The sequence below is a fragment of the Dendrobates tinctorius genome, unplaced genomic scaffold, assembly GCF_039654945.1.
Source record: "Dendrobates tinctorius isolate UK_male_01 unplaced genomic scaffold, ASM3965494v1 ptg000028l, whole genome shotgun sequence".
NCBI lineage: Eukaryota > Metazoa > Chordata > Amphibia > Anura > Dendrobatidae > Dendrobates > Dendrobates tinctorius.
Window position 1 is genome coordinate 80394878 of NW_027361696.1, and position 19776 is coordinate 80414653.

Sequence of the window (19776 nt, forward strand, 5' to 3'; positions counted from 1 at the left end):
TACTATCCGAAAAAAACATCGCATAGCACTTGACCAAGTCATACACCAGTGTGAACGAGCCCTTAGGAGTATGTTATCGCATACCTCAAGAAGAGCCTTCTGCACCATGACCTGGCTGTAGACTCTGGCTCCTTCGTCGGGGCTCACAGCTCTAAACTCATCTTTTCGGAGAGAAAACAACTGAGCTCCATTTAACACCCCGAGGGATTTTACAGTCCTGAAAAAAATCATCAGAAATCATCATTAATAGCAGAAAAATCTTACACTTCTTCTACTTTGTTTTGAAGGGCGTCACGGACAGGAATCAGATATTGTCCCCTCTGTAAACCTCAAAAGTCCCTAAAATGCAGTGAAACATTCTGGGTGCTAATAATGGAGAAATAACGGGTCGCCGAGAAACAAAAAGGGAGAATGTTTAGCAGTAAGGGTGAAGACTCACAATGTGTTAAAGCCTTTGGCCTGGAGCCAAGAAGAGACCTCCGCGGGGCTGGACTCATCGGTGAGAGGTATGGAGGTATCTGACATCTTGTGGATATTCAGACTCTTCTGTGGGACTGTGCGGCCATTTGCCAGTCTGAGCAGCAATTCTTCATTCATACTGTTTATTCTGTCAAATTTCTCTAAAGAAACAAGAAAATAAATAAGTAAAGTAACTAAAAAAATAAAGAAAATAATAAATAAAATAAATATGAGAGCGTTTGGTAAATTTACAATATTGACCCACCACACACACACACTATCCAGCTTTGTTATCGGACACCATTCACTTATAAAACGTTTACTTGGAAGAGATGATAATCAGATGATATTCTATCAGTTTAATTAACCTTTTTGAAGGATGTCATCCATAAATGCTGATCCCATAATGTAATGTATAATTATTAGTGATGAGCATGCTCGGGTCCTAACCGAGTGACATCGGTGTGCTCGAATAATATGTTCCAGTCCCTGCGGCTGCATGCTTAACAAATAGACAATCCCTGAATGTGTTGCGCCTGTCACACAGCCGCGAGACCTGCAGCTGCATATTTTTCGAGCACGTCAAAGACCCTCGGTTAGGACCCGAGCATGCTCAGATAACACCTTATCCCAGCACGTTCGCTACTCACTAATAATTAGAGGTATCAGCACATCTCCCAATAAATGTCTAAAACTGTAGAAGTCTGGAAAGTCTCTTGTCTTCTGGTCATATAGAAACTTGTTAAGATCCAATTTTCACCTTGCGTCGTGAGATTCTGTTCTGGATGTTGACTGTCTACTGTGTCCCACTGTCCTGGGATGATAAGACTTGATTTGGATGGCTTTTTGGGAGGTGTTGGTGGTTGTATCTTCTGGAAGAGGGATTAAAAGGGTTAGTCAATAGAAAAATTCTAGAATTTAATGCCGTTAAAGTATGCCAATGCGACACTAACTTAATGGGAACCGGTCATTTTGGAAAAAACGCCATTTTCCTGCAGTTAAAAGGAAAATGGCGCCCCAAATATGCTTGTTAGAAATCTGGTCATCAAAGTCCCAGGGCTCCAGGGAAAGCCGTCGGCTCAAGGGAGCAAATAAGTTAATTTTCTCCTGATAGCCCCATTTTCTGTAAAGTGGCTGGGCAGCATCATAACGCTTTTTACCTGCCGATCAACCCTATATCTGCAGGTAAATAGCATTTTCCAATGTGGCAATTTCCCTTTAATGGCTATGTATACCTTCACTCAGAACTTATATGTGTTTTCTAAATAGTCTTCACTACAATTATTCTGCAGTTTTTCTGCTGCAGTGGTCTGAAAAAAATATCCAAATTTGTTAGTGCTCCTTCTCCTGACTAGTCTCTACGCTCTCATCCTCCCTTCTCTCAGTGTAGGAAATCGAAGGATAAATGGGGCTGTACAAAGATCTGCAGTGGAGAAAGCAGCTAAAGGTTTATGGAGAGCAGAAATAAAAAACAAAGTCTATAGACAAGGAGGAAAGCACATGGAGATGAAATAAGTGCAGATCTGAAGCTGTGCTGATGCAAGAAAGCAAGTGGAGACAGTAGCACCCTGGAAAAACACAAACCTCACATCCAGCCTACATTACTAGGAGGGAAACTCAAAGCTCATCTCCAGCATGTATTACATGGAGACACACTCCTTCAAGAGAAAACGCTGAAACTTGGATCAAGCTGCAGCTGCATATTAGAGAGCCTGAAAATGAATGGGGGGGATGAAGAATGCAGCCTGAAACTTCGTAAAGATATTCAAAGGGTACATACAGTATGTCCAGTTGTACAGGAAGATCTGATAATGACGTGATTGTGACTTCATTTCATGCCTCTGGTTCAGTGACCCTCCACAAAGTACACACATATTTGTGGTATAAGCAAGCTCTCCTACATGAGCGTACCTTTGCTGGGCTTCCGGGTGGAATTCCATTTTGTTTGGATTTGTCAAGTTCTGCGGCTGTCACTGGGGAAAGTATATTGTAAGGTACATAACCAATTTGCCCAAAACGATTCTGCACCTTCCACCACTTCTTGGAATCATCCAAAACCTAAACGTAATAAATGAATATTAAAGTGGCTTATTTAACACCATTGATAGATCCTGCATTTTGTATTCATTTTTGGTGCATCATTATAGGGGGCCAAAGCCAATGTTTCCCACCTATTTAGACAATTAAACCAACCATAATATATTTTACCATGTTATCACATTGCCTGCTGGTAAGGTTTAGGGGATTCCATTATTTTATAAACGTTTATAAGGGAATTTACTTTTTTCCTTTCGTATCCTATTACTTTTGGTAACCAATAGTGGATTGTGGATTACAATTCCTTTTAAAACTGCTTAGATTGGTTAATAAATACTCGCCCTCTCAGTTCCCATAGTCCCCATGTTCCCATTTTATCCGGAAATGGCCAAAAATGTGTTCAGCCAATCACTGGCCGCTGTTGTAATACGGCCAGTATTTGGCCGACTTTTGGCCATTTTGGGTGTTTTTAGATGGGACACAGACATAAAGACAGGGTGACTGGGGATGCATCAGAACGGGGATTGGAGGGGATGAGTATTGCTTCAATATTTTGTATTTTTCATCCATGTATAAAACAAAAAAAATTATTACGGTGTTTATCGGACTATATAATATTAACATTGGGAGAACGGCAACCTTGGGGGGGTAATTGGCCAAATGGAACTTCACAACCTGTCCAGAGGTCATCATTACCCTAGTAGGATGCCCGATGGCACAAGGGGGCACAGACATGGCACATACCTCCAGAACTTCTCCCTGTAACACTGACAACTCGGTGCTGTTTCTGGCAACAAAATCGTACGTGCAGCTCACACATCTGTCGTCTGTCTCCTTGTGGCTGCAAAAGAAAAAAAAATGCTATGATTTTTTAAAAAAAAAAATGCAATTTTTCCCTTGTGCACCGCACCAATCCGTGCTTCTCTGGGCCTAAATAATCACGTGATAAGTCTACTACAAAGAATGAGACTGATAAATGGGGAAAATTTTATAATCTTGGACAATGCAACCTTAGATAATCTGAAGATGCACAAAATAAATCACAGCGGCTCATGTGGTTGCCCTTTTAAGACATGCCCTTTGCTACAAAGACCCCAAAAAAAGGGAATAAAACCAAACGGCTTACAGTTTTTCTATAAGAAATCTTTAATCAGAAAAATATTCTTTAAATCAAGCTTTTGTCACTTGTATTTTTTTATTGATTTTATTTTTTGTAATTTTCCATTAAAAAAAGGTGAAATTTTGCAGTTTTCAAATGGCCAATTTTAGAATTTTAATATTGCAATAATCACACTGGCCACTGGGGCTTTTTTAGACTCACACTTCTTGTTCTTTCATGAAGAATTTTCAGCGGGCTCATTATCAGCAGAGGCAGAATCAGAATAACAGGTAACACCTCAATATACAACTGATAAGACATGACCCACCAATTACAATAGGCGATGTTACAGCTCACCCTGCTCCTCCTCCCTTGACAATTACCACTGACCAAACTTAGAGGAGCTTAGACGGCTTCTATACAAAAATTTGGGTCTGTTGCTGCCAATCTACAGGTACCCAATGGGAGCAGAAGTCTTAAAATTACATCTTGAGGCCACTGTGAAAATTGCAAGATGTTTCAAATTTATATATATATATATATATATATATATATATATATATATATATATATATATATATATATATATATATATATATAGGGATATGAAACATAAGAAAAAAAAGGCTAAAAATTTGTATCAAAAAAACATTTAATAAAAAAAGCCATTTAAAAATAAGCCTTCTGGTGATAAATTAGACACGATTAGTAAATCTGCCCTATTCAATCAAGTCAAAGTTTAGAAACCTTAGACTTGACATCAAATTCCTTTCAAGCTATGATTTTAGGTGCCTTTTATGGGATCCCATTGAACATGTCAAATATTTTTTTACATGGAATTCTATAGGAATCTGAAAAAAAAACCTCCATATAAAAGAGTGTCGAACCTACAGTATAAGACCATAGTTTTCTATAGGCGCCGTCTTACAGATCACACGAGACCTTCTATAAAGTATATGTTATGTTGCTGATATTGACCCTGCCGCCATCAGTGACTTCATCACAGAATCCTAGGGAGCAAACATGTATTCCTAGAAAAACCTACAGTATATTAAAAGCTAATAACCTAATGTAAGAAATCATAGGAGATGACATACCCATTCAGAACTGGAGTTGGTGGCGTCTGATGAACTTGAGGAGATGATTGCTTAGAAAGAAAAAAAGACACAAAGGACATTTACTAAGATTTGTGTTTCACAATCTGGTCTTATTCAAAAGAGTGCTGGAGAAAAATGCACCAAATGTTTTAAGAGGGGCTGAACTGGGCTGCATAGAGTGCAGAACTGCTGAAGGATCCCGCAAGTCCATATTGCATCGGTGCCACACACGATAGTGGCTCTATGGGGTCTTCCTTCTGAACTCCTTAAAAACGGGATTCGGGCGAAACCTCATATGGGGCCACTTTAATGAGACTAACGGAGCCTCTATGTACTGCATGCAGTGTAGAAACCCCTAAGGATCCCGCAAGTCCATATGCCATGTGTGCTACACGTTAGTGGTACTGTCAGATCTTCTGTCTGAACTCCTGAAAAACAGGATTCGGGCGGAACCTCAGACGGGGCCACTTTAATGAGACTAACAGAGCCTCTATGTACTGCATGCAGTGTAGAAACCCCTAAGGAGCATGCAAGTCCATATGCCATGTGTGCTACACGTTAGTGGCACTGTCGGATCTTCTGTCTGAACTCCTGAAAAACAGGATTTGGGCGGAACCTCAGACGGGGCCACTTTAATGCAACTGACAGAGTCACTTCGTACTGTATGCAGTGTAGACAGCTAAAGGATCACGCAAGTCCACATTGCATTACTGGCTCAATGGGGTCTTCCATCTGAACTCCTGAAAAACAGGATTCTGGCAAAACCTCAGACAGGGCCACTTTAATGAGGCTGATGGAGTATCTTGCAGTGTAGACAGCTAAAGGATCATGCAAATCCATATCCCACTTATCAGGTCTTTTGTCTGAATTCCTGAAAAACAGAATTCAGGCGAAACTCCAGGCAGAGCCATTCACTTTCATGAGGCTGACGGAGTCAGTATGTGCACCGTCTGGTACCCGCTTCTGCAATGTGGTTGAGACCATGGAGCCACGGAGCCAGTGAATAACCATACTGGGGAATCGGCCCAAATCCTATTTTTCAGCACATCAGATGGAAGACCCCATGGAGGCACTGACTTGTGGCCCAAATGCAATATGAATATACCCTAAAAACTGCATAATAAAATCTCATCTAATAACCTATTCTCCTTGGCATTAGCACCATTTTCCCTCTCCTAGGCAGGCAACCATTTTTCCTTGCATGGACATCCAGGGAAGTAGCCGCCTGGGATCGTGCGTTACAGATTGGTGTGTAATCAGAAACAGGACTTTCTGGTTTGAGGTTACGCACCATAGAAACCCTGCCTTGACTTTCTTTGTGTTTTGTACACAGGTCATAATGGATTGCAAAAAGGAAAAATAGAACAAGGGTCCTGCCTGCACTGACCCAAAGCGCCATTAATTCACATGCGGTGGTGAATGAGGCTCCTGTACCAGGCAGCCCGCAGACAAGAAGAGTGCCTTTTGTAGGAAACCAGGCCATAATCTTATATTGTACAACTCTCTTTAAAAATGTAAATGATGAAATGTGTCAGTAAAGCTAGTTTCACACTAGCGTTCTCGGGGGCAGCGCATCTTGCTGGCGCTGCGCCCAGCGCAAAAAAATGCAACACAGCGTGCTTTTATGTGCTGGGCGCAGCACCAGCAAAATCATACCAGCGCACTGTCAGCGTACCCAACGGTAAATATAGGGTACGGTGATCGCATGCAGTGTCATGCGATCAGAGGAGGAGCTGACCAGAGGGGGCGCGGCCGGGGCGGGGCTTAGTGGCAGCCCTGTGCTGTGCCTGAGAACACTAGTGTTAAACTAGCCTAATCGTGTTACAAACACGCACAGACCACTCACCTGCGACCTTAATTCTTCATGGCGATGCTGAAGCTCCACAGGGTCTTCCCATGGCTTTCCATCACTATTATTGGGGACCCATCCACTCTTAAATGTGGGAGTGTACGGTTCGCAGTAGTCCCTGGGGAATTCAAGTCTATATGAGAAAATATAGAATTATTAGTAAGCGAGTAACAATATTTTGTCTATTTGGGGAGGGGAGGTCGTCTGTAAAACAGTTGCTTCTCAACACTGGACTAATGTATCTCATAATGTAGTATGAGATAATGCATTTACAGCTCGTATTCTGGCGCTAGAAACATGATAAATTGTACACCTCAGAAAATAAAAATCCCTTAAAGCAGGGTTCCCCAACTCTAGTCCTCAAGGCCCACCAACAGGTCATGTTTTCAGGATTTCCTTAGTATTGCCCAGGTGATAATTGCATCACCGGTAGAATACAAGGGAAATCCTAAAAACATGACCAGTTGGTGGGCCTTGAGGAATGGAGTTGGGGAACACTGCCTTAAAGGGAATCTGACAGCAGAGTTTTGCTATGTAGTTTGACAGCAGCATGATGTAGGGGCAGAGACCTTGATTCCAGCAATGCATCACTAAGTTTACTGGGTGCAGTAGTTGTGATACAATCACAGTTTTCTCTACTGTAGCTCTAGCAGACTCAGAATGCTGAGCTGTGTATAACCCCGCCTACATCACTGATTGGCTGCTTTCTGTGTATACTGTGCATTGGCAGGAAGCTGCTAATCAGTGCTGGGGGTGTGGTTGGACCAAGAGGCATGAGACACCTAGTCCTGTAGTGATAATCTCTTGCTGGTAAATCACTTATTTTATTGAAACAGCAAAACACAGTCTAGTAAGTGACACATTGCTGGAATCAGGGTCTCAGCACCTACGTCATGATGCTCTCAGATTACATAGCAAGAATCTCAAATACTCAACCTCCCCCTGATCCCTACAAGTCCCATCCCAGGTCTGGTAGGGCTAAGCAATGGATCGGGTTCTATGGGGATCGGAGAGGGTTATTATCATTACTAGTTTTTTTTTTTTTTTTTTTTTATTTGGTCTGAGTTTTTAAAGAGAACCTATCACCAAGTCAAATGTGTCCAATTTTAGTTGTCATTTTATTTCTGCTCTTCAAGGTTTTTTTTCTTTTTAAATTTGCCATACGTCTCAAAAGATATGGGACTATTTATTTAGAACTCATTTTTATGGTCTTCATAAGGGGGGCATGGCTCACAGGACCCCCTGGGGCGTGTCTTTAGACTGCTCTGCATAATTACCCTGTGGGACACGCCCTTTTGTAAAGCCCATAAACATTAACAATAAATGAAAAGGCGCCATATCTCTGGAACTGTATGGTGGATTAAAAAACACACAAAATCTGAATACTCAGGGGAGCAGCAGGAATAAAAGAAGAGCAAAAACTGGACACTTGACTCAGCGACTGGTTTTCTTTAAAGGTGTAATTTTTATTCCTGGTAAAATCCCTTTAAAACATTTTTAGCTAATTTGTTTTGTGTATATGTGTAATGAGAGCAACCTGCCCCTTTAGCAACAAAAAACAGTAAGAAAAAAAGTTGACTGATCATCTGAATACTGAGATGCCTCCCATTTTGCTACATCACTTTTTTTTGGAAATTTAGGGTTTTAAGAGGTAATGTTTCTCCTTGTGGAGAGTGACAAGCCAAGCCAGGCATGTCAGAGTGAGGAGACTTATAAGTCATACAATGCTCCTCTGGGGAAGCTTGGTTTGGCTTTTATCCTAAGTTATATTGCAAGGCTCGTTAAAGAGTTGATATTGACTTGTACGATTGCTACTTCCAATAGGTTGCACTAGATTTCTAGGGATCCCTTCGTACCTTGGTCTGGTCCAGTTTGGTCCCAATGAATTCCATAGTTCTAGTTCTTTCTCATCTAAGCACTCCTTCAGCAGAGTGACGGCTTCTTTGGTGAGCATTGGACTTTGTATAGAAGCAGTCATGTCCGCACCTCCGGAACTGTCCACCAGCTAATTACAAGAAATGGTACATTTATGTTTACGTTTCATACAAGGAGAAGCCCCTTATCAAGCCTGAGCCCTCCTAGAAGAAATATCTATCTCCCGAAAGCAGGGAAATATTGTCCTACTAGTGCCACAATTTTATGTGACCATCAGGGGGTCAAGACTCCATGATGGCCGAATCTAAAATTCCCAAAACTTACTCTATCGGAAGTAAAACTAATAAATAAAACTTACGGTTTTCAGTGGCCCAAATAAGAAGTGAACAAGCTCAACCGAACTGGGATTCATAATGTTACTTCTAAGTCTGGCCTACATAGAGAAGACAGAGGGGGACAAATTAGAAACACCATTTTTGTAGCACTTCTTGTGTTTGTTTTGGTGGTTTTTGACGTACCAGTAGACAAAAGCTGTACTTGAATTTCCGTGCAGCTTCTTCATAATCTTCCATTTTTGGGGGTTTGGCTCGAAGAGTCAGCAATCCCTCTGTGCCCAAAAAAAAAAAAAAAAGAAAATTAGGGAGTCTGTTGCAATAGTTTTCTTTTCCAAATATAAAAATTATAAAGTCAGCCACACGGCTCAGAAGACCATCACATTGCAAAGTCCTACACGACTAAGCTCTTTGTTTTTGGGACCCCTCATTAGACGGCTGGTCCCCTTAAGATAGATTTTAATTTGGGGAATAAAACTTTTTACCCCTCATCCCACAGCCCTGATTCCCAGCTGTAAACTATGGTGGAACTTGTCGGCAAGAGTTCAGTTTCACAACAGCGCCACAACAGGGATAATTAAGCATTACACAGTGCCGGTTAATATACAGTACTTAAGCTGCCTGTTTAATACACAGAGTTTTCAGATATTCCAAAGAGAGAGAGATGCTTTTGGGAGACGATATACACTAATATATGGTGAAGGGGCAGCACGGTGGCTCATTGGTTAGCAAGGTGGTTCAGTGGTTAGCACAGTGGCTCAGTAGTTAGCATTGTTGCTTTGCAGCACTGGGGTCCTGGGTTCAAATCCCACCAAGGACATGCAGTTTGTATGTTCTCCCCGTGTTTGCATGGGATTCCTCCGGTTTCTTCCCACACGCCAAAGGCATACTGATATGGAATGTAGATAGTGAGCCACAATCTTAAAGGTACTGTCACACTTAGCGATGCACCAACGATCCCGACCAGCGATATAACGCTGTCAGGATCGCTGGTACATCGCTAAGTGGTCGCTAGTGAGCTGCCACACAGGCATATCTCATCAGCGACATCAGCTGGGGACGGGGGTCGTTACTTACCTGTCAGACGAGGCGATCCTGCATCCTCCCGCCCGACTCCACGCTCGTCGCTCCACAGGAAGCGCTGCAGGAAGCTGACGACAAGAAACAGTCCAGCCTGTTCTCGCACGATAAGCAGCGGGGGAGCGGGTCGTAGGTAAGTATCACACACAGCGATATCGCTAGCAATATCGCTATAACTTGTGACGTTATAGAGATATTGCTAGCGATATCGCTTAGTGTGACAGGCCCTTAAGGCTCATTGAACCTAAGGGTACCGTTACACTAAGCGATGCACCAGCGATCCCGACAACGATATGGATCGCTGGTGCATCATTAAGTGGTCGCTAGTGAGCTGCCACACAGGCAGATCTCACCAGTGACATAGCAGTGGTCGGGGGTCGCTACTTACCTATCAGAAGCGGCGATCCTGACATCCTCCCACCCGCGTCCACGCGTCGCTCGTCGGCGCCACAGGAAACCCAGCAGGAAGCGCCTGACGAGAAACGGTACAGGACGTTCTCGCGCGATCAGCGATAACCAGCGAGGGAGCTGGTCGCAGATAAGTATCAGACATAGTGATATCGCTAGCGATATCGCTGCTGCGTCACAAAACCTGTGACGCTTCAGCAATATTGCTAGCGATCTCGCTGTGTGTAACGGGGGCTTTAATGTAACATCTCCATTAGGGCCCCCATTTATTACAGGTCTATAATAGCATTTGTCTTCTCAAAGCCAAAGGGACATTTGTAAGCTCAAGGGCCCTAAATGCTTGCACCCACTTATAGCCAAGACTGCCATTTGAAGTATAAGAGAGCTGGAGACCCCCTTTAATATTGCAGTAGAACAGCTCATGGTATTCTTGCAGCCACATACCACGTTGCATCTTTTTTAACTAGTGCTAAATTTTACCTCCAGCTTCTGGTTTCTTGCTCCTTCTCGACTTCTTCCTTTGATTTAGGACTTTAAATGCTTCCGCTGACTTCTGGAGATTCGCCATGAAGATCTCAATATCATCAAAGCAGTGATTCAGCAGATCCTGCGCAACAGACAAACAGACCTCAGGAATATAGTTGAGAACTAAGTTATAATAAAAAACTGATAATATATGAATAAGAATGTAACAAGCAATAAGTACAAACAACAAAATGCAAATGTGATGTATTGTGTGTGCCAAACCAGCACAGACTCTGTAAATTATTGAATTTGAATATTATTTAGCTGCTCTGGACTTCTGCTTCTGTCATTGTTTGGTTTCAGTCTTTAGAATAAAAGGGATTGTATCAAATATAGTATTTTTGAAGAATTAAAGCCAAATGGTGAATCCTGTTCTATTTTTCTATTCAATTTTTATTTTTCAATTTTAGAAATTTTCACTCTATTTTTGATAGTCCATAGATGTATGCTGACTTCTATGGGATAGTTTTCTAGGCATGCTCTGTGCTTTATATAGTGGACATTATGCAGGGAGAGGGAGAAGGTAATCCATGACCATGACCTATTCTAAGTGACCTGAGGAAGACACCTGATTCATTGCCAAAAAACTTAGTCTTATGTATTTATATATTTGATATGGCAAATACGACTCAACTTGCTCTAAAATCACTTAAGTGAGCTATTAATACAGATCATTAATTATGCCTGTGATTTTAATGAGATGACTGTTTGGAAGCGATCCATTAGGGTGCAGTCCGACGACTGTATAAATTGGACCGCAATGCTTGGACTGCCCATCGGCTCTACCGACCCAAGCATGGCAGTCTCATAGAAATACATGAAGCTGTTAGACTTGGGTGGAGAGAGCCGCCGGCCAGTCCGAGCATCGTGGTCCGAATTGTACAGTTGTCTGACTATGCCGTAAAGCATAGGAAGTACCTACCCAATATTACGCTTAGTGACCAAAGTGAAAATTTCAAGATTTAAATTTTTTTTTTTAACAAAGTGATATGAAAAAGGAAAAATGTATAAAAAATATGTTTAAACACTAAAACTCAATTTAAGAAACACATTTTTTAGATTACACATTTCCTTTAAGTTAACAGGGTTTCCTAAGCTGAATGTTAACAAAATGTGAATCAGACATGAACAAGGGGGCCACGTCTTACAGTTTCTGAGAGGTAGCTTGTATATGTGCAGTTCTTCACCAATGAAAAGTAGGAATTTTGGAAAACTCTCAGCGGGAGCAGATAAAGGAACAGGCATAGCGTAGGTCTCTTGGGGCAAGACAAAGATTTTCTGAACCGTAAACCCACTGGAGGACACAGAATGAAATGGACCCCTGAGCAAGAACAGTATATGGGCCCTAACAGTCCAATAGCTCATCATAATGCAAAATGTTACCTGCTTTGGAGGTGGCATTGGTCCTTTTACCAACTGGACTCCTGTGCGACTGCGCAGGTTGCACCAATGATATGGGTGCCCCTACATAAACCAAGGACTGAGTGTGTCTTCCACTAGTCCAGTATTGAACCCCTTATACCACAATCACAAGTATTGTAATTTGAGGAAGACACCAGAAAAATTATTGTTTGTGCTTCAACCTCATAGTATTTTTCCATTTTTTACTCAAATTTACAAAATAAAAGTTATATGTTGTAGTTTTTTGCTTTTTTATAATACTTTAATTTTTTGTAACAATTTTATTGCCCAACTCCTATTTTTAACCTTAAGCCTGAACCTAGTCCCCAAGACTAGCCCCAAGACTAGCCCTGATTGGTTGAAATGTTGCACCTGTATAGACTTTGGCGCCTTGGGCAACCACCTCTTTCTTCCCCCATGCTATGCCACTGATTCAAAGAGTTGTTAGGTCAAATTATATTGATGAGTCTGATGACCTATCCTTAGAATAGATTACACAGGTCAACGAAAAAAAATTTTTTTTCTGGTGTCCAAAATATTTTAATGAATTTGGGGTATTTTTGGGGTGCTGATTCTGAATATGTCATCAGTTTTGCCAGATTGGCTCAAGTTTTTGAGATTTTTGGTATCTTATTTATAGCACTTGTTGGTAAATGCGACGCATCATCTCATTAATTTCTTTGGATTAGTACTTGAACTGAGCAGTTCTCAATATAGTTTTGTGTTAATTAGTGTTCTAAAAGTTTGTTCATAGCTTGATTTTTGCACTAACTTTATGTTGTTGTCTGTTTTCCAGTGAAAAGCATGAACTCATCATGAAGAAGTTGTCTTAACGATCCAGACTCATTCTGTTACATTTGTGGTGAATATACACTGCCAAAACATAGAAGAAACATAACAGACTTCGTAAAAAAAGTGTATTTTGCCTATTTTGGGGTTATGCTTGGGGACCAAGACAAGTTTTGGGCACCACACATAGTGTGCAAAGCATGTATCGAATTATTACGAAAATGGAGCAAAGGACAAAGAAAAAGCTTCAAATTTGGTGTTCCAATGGTGTGGAGAGAGCCAAAAAATCATCATGATGACTGTTATTTCTGTGCAGTGCAAGTGCAAGGATTCAATAAGCATAAGAAACGAAAATGGGAGTAACATGGAATCTGCAAGAAGGCCTGTCCCTCATTGTGAAGATGTGCCTGTACCTGTGTTTACCATAAATAACAGTCATCATGATGATTTTTTGGCTCTCTCCACACCATTGGAACACCAAATTTGAAGCTTTTTCTTTGTCCTTTGCTCCATTTTCGTAATAATTCGATACATGCTTTGCACACTATGTGTGGTGCCCAAAACTTGTCTTGGTCCCCAAGCATAACCCCAAAATAGGCAAAATACACTTTTTTTACGAAGTGTGTTATGTTTCTTCTATGTTTTGGCAGTGTATATTCACCACAAATGTAACAGAATGAGTCTGGATCGTTAAGACAACTTCTTCATGATGAGTTCATGCTTTTCACTGGAAAACAGACAACAACATAAAGTTAGTGCAAAAATCAAGCTATGAACAAACTTTTAGAACACTAATTAACACAAAACTATATTGAGAACTGCTCAGTTCAAGTACTAATCCAAAGAAATTAATGAGATGATGCGTCGCATTTACCAACAAGTGCTATAAATAAGATACCAAAAATCTCAAAAACTTGAGCCAATCTGGCAAAACTGATGACATATTCAGAATCAGCACCCCAAAAATACCCTAAATTCGATGAAATATCTTTGGCACCAAAAATGCTGTTGACCAGTGTTATCATTATCAGATTGGTGGGTGTCTGAAACAGGAAACCCCACTGATCAGCTGTACATGTTCCAAAAAATAGTTTCAATCCACTGCAGCCACCGAACCGTTTTGCAGATCAGCTCCTATTCTAGAAAATAACAGCCGATCTGCAGCACTCGGCTGCAACATCTACACTGTGAATGTGCAGCTCTGTCCAATGTGTACAATTAGTTGCCATTGAAACTGATAAAAACGGATTGGTGGTGCTGCAGGGGGTTGAATCCCCATGATGGAATATTGTGATCACCTTTCCCAAGGATAGGTCACTATATTTGCCTAGATATCCTCTTTAAAAAGTTTACAGTGCTCTTTCTAAAAAAAGAAAGAAACTATGTACTGTATGTGCAGTTTTCTCCCCAGTGAAAATGAGGACAAGGACCAGGTTAATTTCAAGATGATTTTCCACCTGCGTAAGGAATATATTTTAGAAACCACCCCTACAGAATCGCATGAATAAAGAGGGGATCGTTATGTAGGAAAGCTCCTTACTGTGCTGGGAGCGGAAAAGGGAGATAGCAGGTGAAAGACCCCTTTATTGAGTAACCAGCACCTTTTTTTCCCCATAAATCAAGAGTACACATTAAAATAAGCAACTTTGTATTATATCTTATCAGATATTTGCTTCTTTCTCCCCCAGGACTGATCAATCACTCAATTTGTGGGTAAAATCTGCATTCAGTGAACACAGATTTTCCCATTACCGAGATAGGAAATGACAGTTGGTGCTTTTAAAATTCTATGGAGAGGGAGAAAATTCTGATACAAGCTCTCCATAGAACTTACTGAGCACCAACTGTCATCACCTAGCTCAGTAATGGGAAAAATCTGTCTTCACTGAATGCAGATTTTACCCATAAATTAAGAGTGAAAGATCAATCCTAGTGGAGAAAGAAGCAGGTTTCGCTAATAGGATAGATTACAAAGTTTATTTTCATGTGTATTATTAATTTGTGAAAAAAAACAAAAAACAAAACGACAATTACTCTAAGATTTATTTCTGGGAGAAATTACGCTAAGTTCTTCTAATTAATAAAATAACCTAATGGCTATATATGTAACATCTCGAATTGTCGTTATTATGCCCCTTAAAAGGGATTAAAGTCTTCATCAATATAACCATAGAAGGTCTAGTGTTCTCTCCCAGTGTATATAACCCAGCCACCGACGTGGAGGGCGGGCTAGTTCGGGACAGAACACTCCAGCTCAGGCCTGGTGGAGACTTGTACTCAGCCTCTTGGCATCTTTCATGTTATGTTTGGAGTGGAGACAATATCAAGGACGTCTTGTACTAAAAACCGGGTCTGCCCTCTGTTAATAGTATAAATACCAGAATACAAGAGACAGCAGTCACTCTAAGAGAACGGAGACTAGAGATCTAGAAATCATTGAGAAGTATCAAGATTTCTCCAGCTCGGACCAGGACCACGTTACAGTTTTCCTATTTTGGACTTTTGATACTCACCACTTCCCGTCCAGCTCTGACAGCCATAGGGTCTTGGGTGTCCCCATCAACTGTAAAAACATTCGTTATATCAGTTAGTTTAATACCCAGAACCAATACCCCTTCATCCATCATGGGTTTAGTGTCCGTTCTTCCTGGACATTTGCGATGACTTACCAAATGACTGTCCGCCTGGACTACTTTTCTGTTGCATTTGTGGATTCTGTGGGATTTGCAAGCCCTTTTCTTGTCGTACCACTTGGCTGTAAAGATTATCCTAAATAAAATAATGAAAAAACAATAATTGAATATTAAAATAATTGCAAAAAATATAAAATAGAATAAAATAATAAAAACAGCTTAAAATGGGTTGGCCAGGATTTTCTTTTTTAACTTTCCAAATAGCAAGGAATAGTATAAAATAAGAATAGAACAAACATTACCCACCACTGAATTCCTCGGCAGCAGCAGCAGCACTCTGGCGGTCCCTGCCAGTCTCTGCTGACTTTGCTGCAGCGATCACATGCTGCATATACGAGAACTGTACATGAGACGTGATCGCTGCAGCAAAGGTGAGCAGAGACCGGTAGGAACAACAGAGAGGCAGGGCTGAAACAGAGAGGGGGTTGCAGGCATAGGTATTGGTTTACGTTATACCCTTATACCTTACCCTTATACCCAAAAGCAATTTGTAAAAAAAAAAAAAAAAAAAAACCTGATAATCTCCTAATTGACAAATCTAGTTAGTATAAATCCAGATACCTTGGCAGAACTGCTTGACTGCTGCATCTGTGGAACTGGATTGATAATAATTTGAGGGCTCGGTGATGAGTTTTGGGGTTTTCCAGCTCTGCGCTGTGATTCCCTCTGCAGGATCTCTGCTGGGGTGACATAGTGTGCCTGGGGCTTCCATGGCGTCTGAGACAAGTAGGAGTTGGAGCCACTTGTGCTTTGCTGACTTATCTTCTCTTGGGTGTTCCTTAAAACATGGGAGATACATAGTGATGATATACAAGTTATCCAGCTAGCCAGAGTCCTAGTCACAGGCTTTCATTCACCTAAATTAAAGGTTCATTTTGCTGCCCTAACTTTGTATCTAAATACCCCAGCCAAGGATAAGCAGCTTGTTGCCCACCCCAAGCATCTAGCATCAAAGGTAAATCAATGCAGAAAATGGATACTCCAGGTTCACGAACCTCTATGAACTCTTCCAAAATTTACTGGCACAACTGTTTTCTCCCCGTCCCATACTTACTGATACTGATAGTTCTCACATCACTTATCTATTACATTATTCCTGTGTTCTGTTGTGTATAAATATGTGATTCTTCAGTTTTTGTGTTACTCTATGACTGATGAAGAGACCTGAGTAGTCTCGAAAGCTTGCAATTGGTTACCATCTTTTCAATTAGCCATTAAAAGGTATCAACCACTGAGGACTCTCAAATCTTACCTTTTTTCTATCTATTGGCTAACACGGTACAAAGATATATATTTTTTCTGTAGCAGATCTTGGACATCCATGCATTTCAAGTGCATCACACCCTAATCATGACTATATTCTGCATTGATTTTACTGCTTCTGGGCAAAGATGTCTCCTGTGCTCCAATCTACAAGAACATCCAGTAAGAGTAAGCTGAATTGCTTTCCTCTTGTTTCATCAAGGGCAAATGCCTCACTAGATCCTGCCCTAGCTGCGCTCTCAGTCTAGCCTGTGACCCTCATATACAGATATACCCCAATAGACTTGATGTGTGCATCCTTGCAAGATGGTAAATGGTGATTTGCTACTTTAAAAAATGGTATTGGTGCTCAGGCGAGGTACAATTTGGCCCTGACTCCTTCCTTCCCTTGTTCTCAAATTTTTCAGAAGGTAGATGATGGACAGATTTGTGAAAAAGAGGGTGAAGGTTGTAAATTGTTCTTGGGAGTAGTTGATTTTTTGGAGACCACAATGGTTTGCCCCTGCACAGAAGAGGTTTACTTCTGCTACAGTCCAAAATTAGGACCAGTAATGGATGAATATATTATCTACCTCATATTAATCAAACAGCTAAGAAAAGAAGAGAGAAACACCCCAATGTTACACAGATTCAGTACAACCCATTGCTGTCATACCGAAGGGCTGCAGGTCTCTTGGCGTTGTCTCCGGTTTTGGAATCAGACACAGCACTATTAATATCTTCACAAATCAACTCCACCTAGAAAAAAAAGTAAGCAAATTATTGAGAAACTGACAAACTACACTGTAACCTGTTTATTTCTCACTGTCCATAATCCAAGTATCTTACCCCGATATCATCACACTGAAAAAAGTGAACATCAGCTCTGGGTTGATATCTCTCCTGGCAAACTAACGCCAACAGAGATCGATGCCTGTTTTCTGGGAGAAAAGTATTGCAACGTTGGATGGCGGGGATCAGAAAAACTTCCAACTCCTCCTGTAGGCACAAAGAAATCATCATCAGAAGTCATATTACATATATGTATATTATATAAGGACATATACATTAAATACACACAGTACTGTGCAAAAGTTTCATACGAGAGTCAAAATGCTGCAATGTAATAATGTCCTAAAAAATGTAAGTGGTAATTTTTTATCAAATAGCAAAATGCAAAGTGAATGAACAAGAGAGAAAGCTAAATCCCATCAATATATGGTGTGACCTTTTGCCTTCAAAACAGCATCAATTCTTCCAGGTACAATTACTTCAACAAAGTCATGGATTTTGTAGGATTATAGTCAATTTATGAGTGACCAATTATACCAAATAGGAGATTATGATCATAATTTTCGTTTGTAGGTTGAAACACCTTAAGGCCCCGTCACATACAGCGAGATCGCTGATTTTGTGAACCAAGAGCGATCTCACCAGCAATATGCTGTGTGTGACAAGCATCAGCGACCGGACCCCCCCGCCGGGTATCGCTGATCGTGCAGGAATGTCCTGGGCCATTTTTTGATCATTGTTCTCCCGCTGGCCAGCGCTCATCGCTGCGTGTGACAGCGAGAGACCAACAATCAGCAAGCTCCCAGCGCTGTAAGCAGACGCTGGGAGCTGGTATCCAAGGTAAATATCGGGTAACTAAGGCGCACGTCACTTAGTTACCCGCTGTGTACCTTGGATACCTGCGTGCTCGCGCTGGGAGCTGGTATCCAAGGTACACAGCGGGTAACTAAGTGACGCGCGCGCTTAGTTACCCGATATTTACCTTGGATACCAGCGTCCTCGCTGGTCCTGATCGCTGGTGAGTCTGCCTGTTTGACAGCTCACCAGCGATCATGTAGCGAGGCACCAGCGATCCTGACAAGGTCGTATCATTGTCGGGATCGCTGGGGCATCGTTTAGTGTGACGGCACCCTTAGGGATACGGTTAACACTATTCCTAACTAAAACAGAAACTGATGTGTAGTAAGGTTACAACTGGGTGAGGAACAGCCAAACTCTGCTACAACGGTGAGGTTGTGGAAGACAGTTTCAGGTCATAGGTCATATGATATGAAACTGAGTTCAGCAAGAACAAACAAAGTAGTTGTACTGCATCATAAAGGTGTTACCTATGCAAATATTTCAAAGCAGACTGGGCTGTCATTATTTGCTGTTCCAACACTTTTGAAAAAGCACTAAGAAATGGGCAATGTTTAGGATTGCAGATGCAGTACTTAAGGAAACAATGCAGCAGAAGAAAAATCATGCTTACTTTCCTTCAAAATCAGGAGATGTCAAGCAGTGCCATCAGCTCACAACTGTCAACGACCAGTAGAACCCAAATATATCCATCTACTGTTCAAAGAAGTCTGGCCAGAGATGGTCTTCATGGAAGATTTGTCACCAAAAATGTACTTTTGACATGAAAACAAGGCCAAGCAACTCAACAATGCATAAAAACATAGAAACTGGGGTGCAGAAACATGACAGCAGGTTCTCTGAACTGATGAATCAAAATGTGAAATATTTGTCTGTAGCATAAGTCAGTTTGTTCTCTGAAGGATCGGAGAGCAACACAATAATAGTGTCTGCAGACAGCAGTGAAGCATGGTGAAGGATCCTCCCAACTGGGGGCTGCATTTCAAAAAATTGAGTTGGGGATTTGGTCACGATTAGTGATGAGCAAGTATACTCGTTACTCGAGATTTTCCAAGCATGCTTGCGTGATTTCCGAGTAATTGGATGTGCACGGAGATTTAGTTTGTCGCTGTAGCTGCATGATTTGCGGCTGCTAGACAGCCTGAATACATGTGGGGATTTCCTAACAAACAGGCACGAGCGACATTCACAGAAGATCTGTGGTTAGTTCTCCAAGATGTTTGAAACTATCTCCCTGCAG

The 19776-nt window shown here is 41.3% G+C and overlaps 1 protein-coding gene across 2 annotated transcripts in view; it reads right to left on the bottom strand.

Moving 5' to 3' along the window:
• EPS8L1 (EPS8 signaling adaptor L1) overlaps window positions 1-19776 on the bottom strand; it is a 98846-nt gene that overhangs the window by 6871 nt on the left and 72199 nt on the right. For both annotated transcript variants that reach the window (XM_073571070.1, XM_073571071.1), the window contains 16 exons: window positions 17736-17885; window positions 17563-17645; window positions 16206-16422; window positions 15621-15720; window positions 15465-15514; window positions 10717-10843; window positions 8935-9023; window positions 8775-8849; window positions 8398-8546; window positions 6539-6674; window positions 4693-4742; window positions 3241-3337; window positions 2371-2517; window positions 1220-1331; window positions 440-620; window positions 85-217 (listed from right to left, as the gene is read on the bottom strand). In XM_073571070.1, coding sequence (XP_073427171.1) covers window positions 85-217; window positions 440-620; window positions 1220-1331; window positions 2371-2517; window positions 3241-3337; window positions 4693-4742; window positions 6539-6674; window positions 8398-8546; window positions 8775-8849; window positions 8935-9023; window positions 10717-10843; window positions 15465-15514; window positions 15621-15720; window positions 16206-16422; window positions 17563-17645; window positions 17736-17885 — 1896 coding nt within the window. The remainder of the gene's footprint in view (window positions 1-84; window positions 218-439; window positions 621-1219; window positions 1332-2370; window positions 2518-3240; window positions 3338-4692; window positions 4743-6538; window positions 6675-8397; window positions 8547-8774; window positions 8850-8934; window positions 9024-10716; window positions 10844-15464; window positions 15515-15620; window positions 15721-16205; window positions 16423-17562; window positions 17646-17735; window positions 17886-19776) is intronic.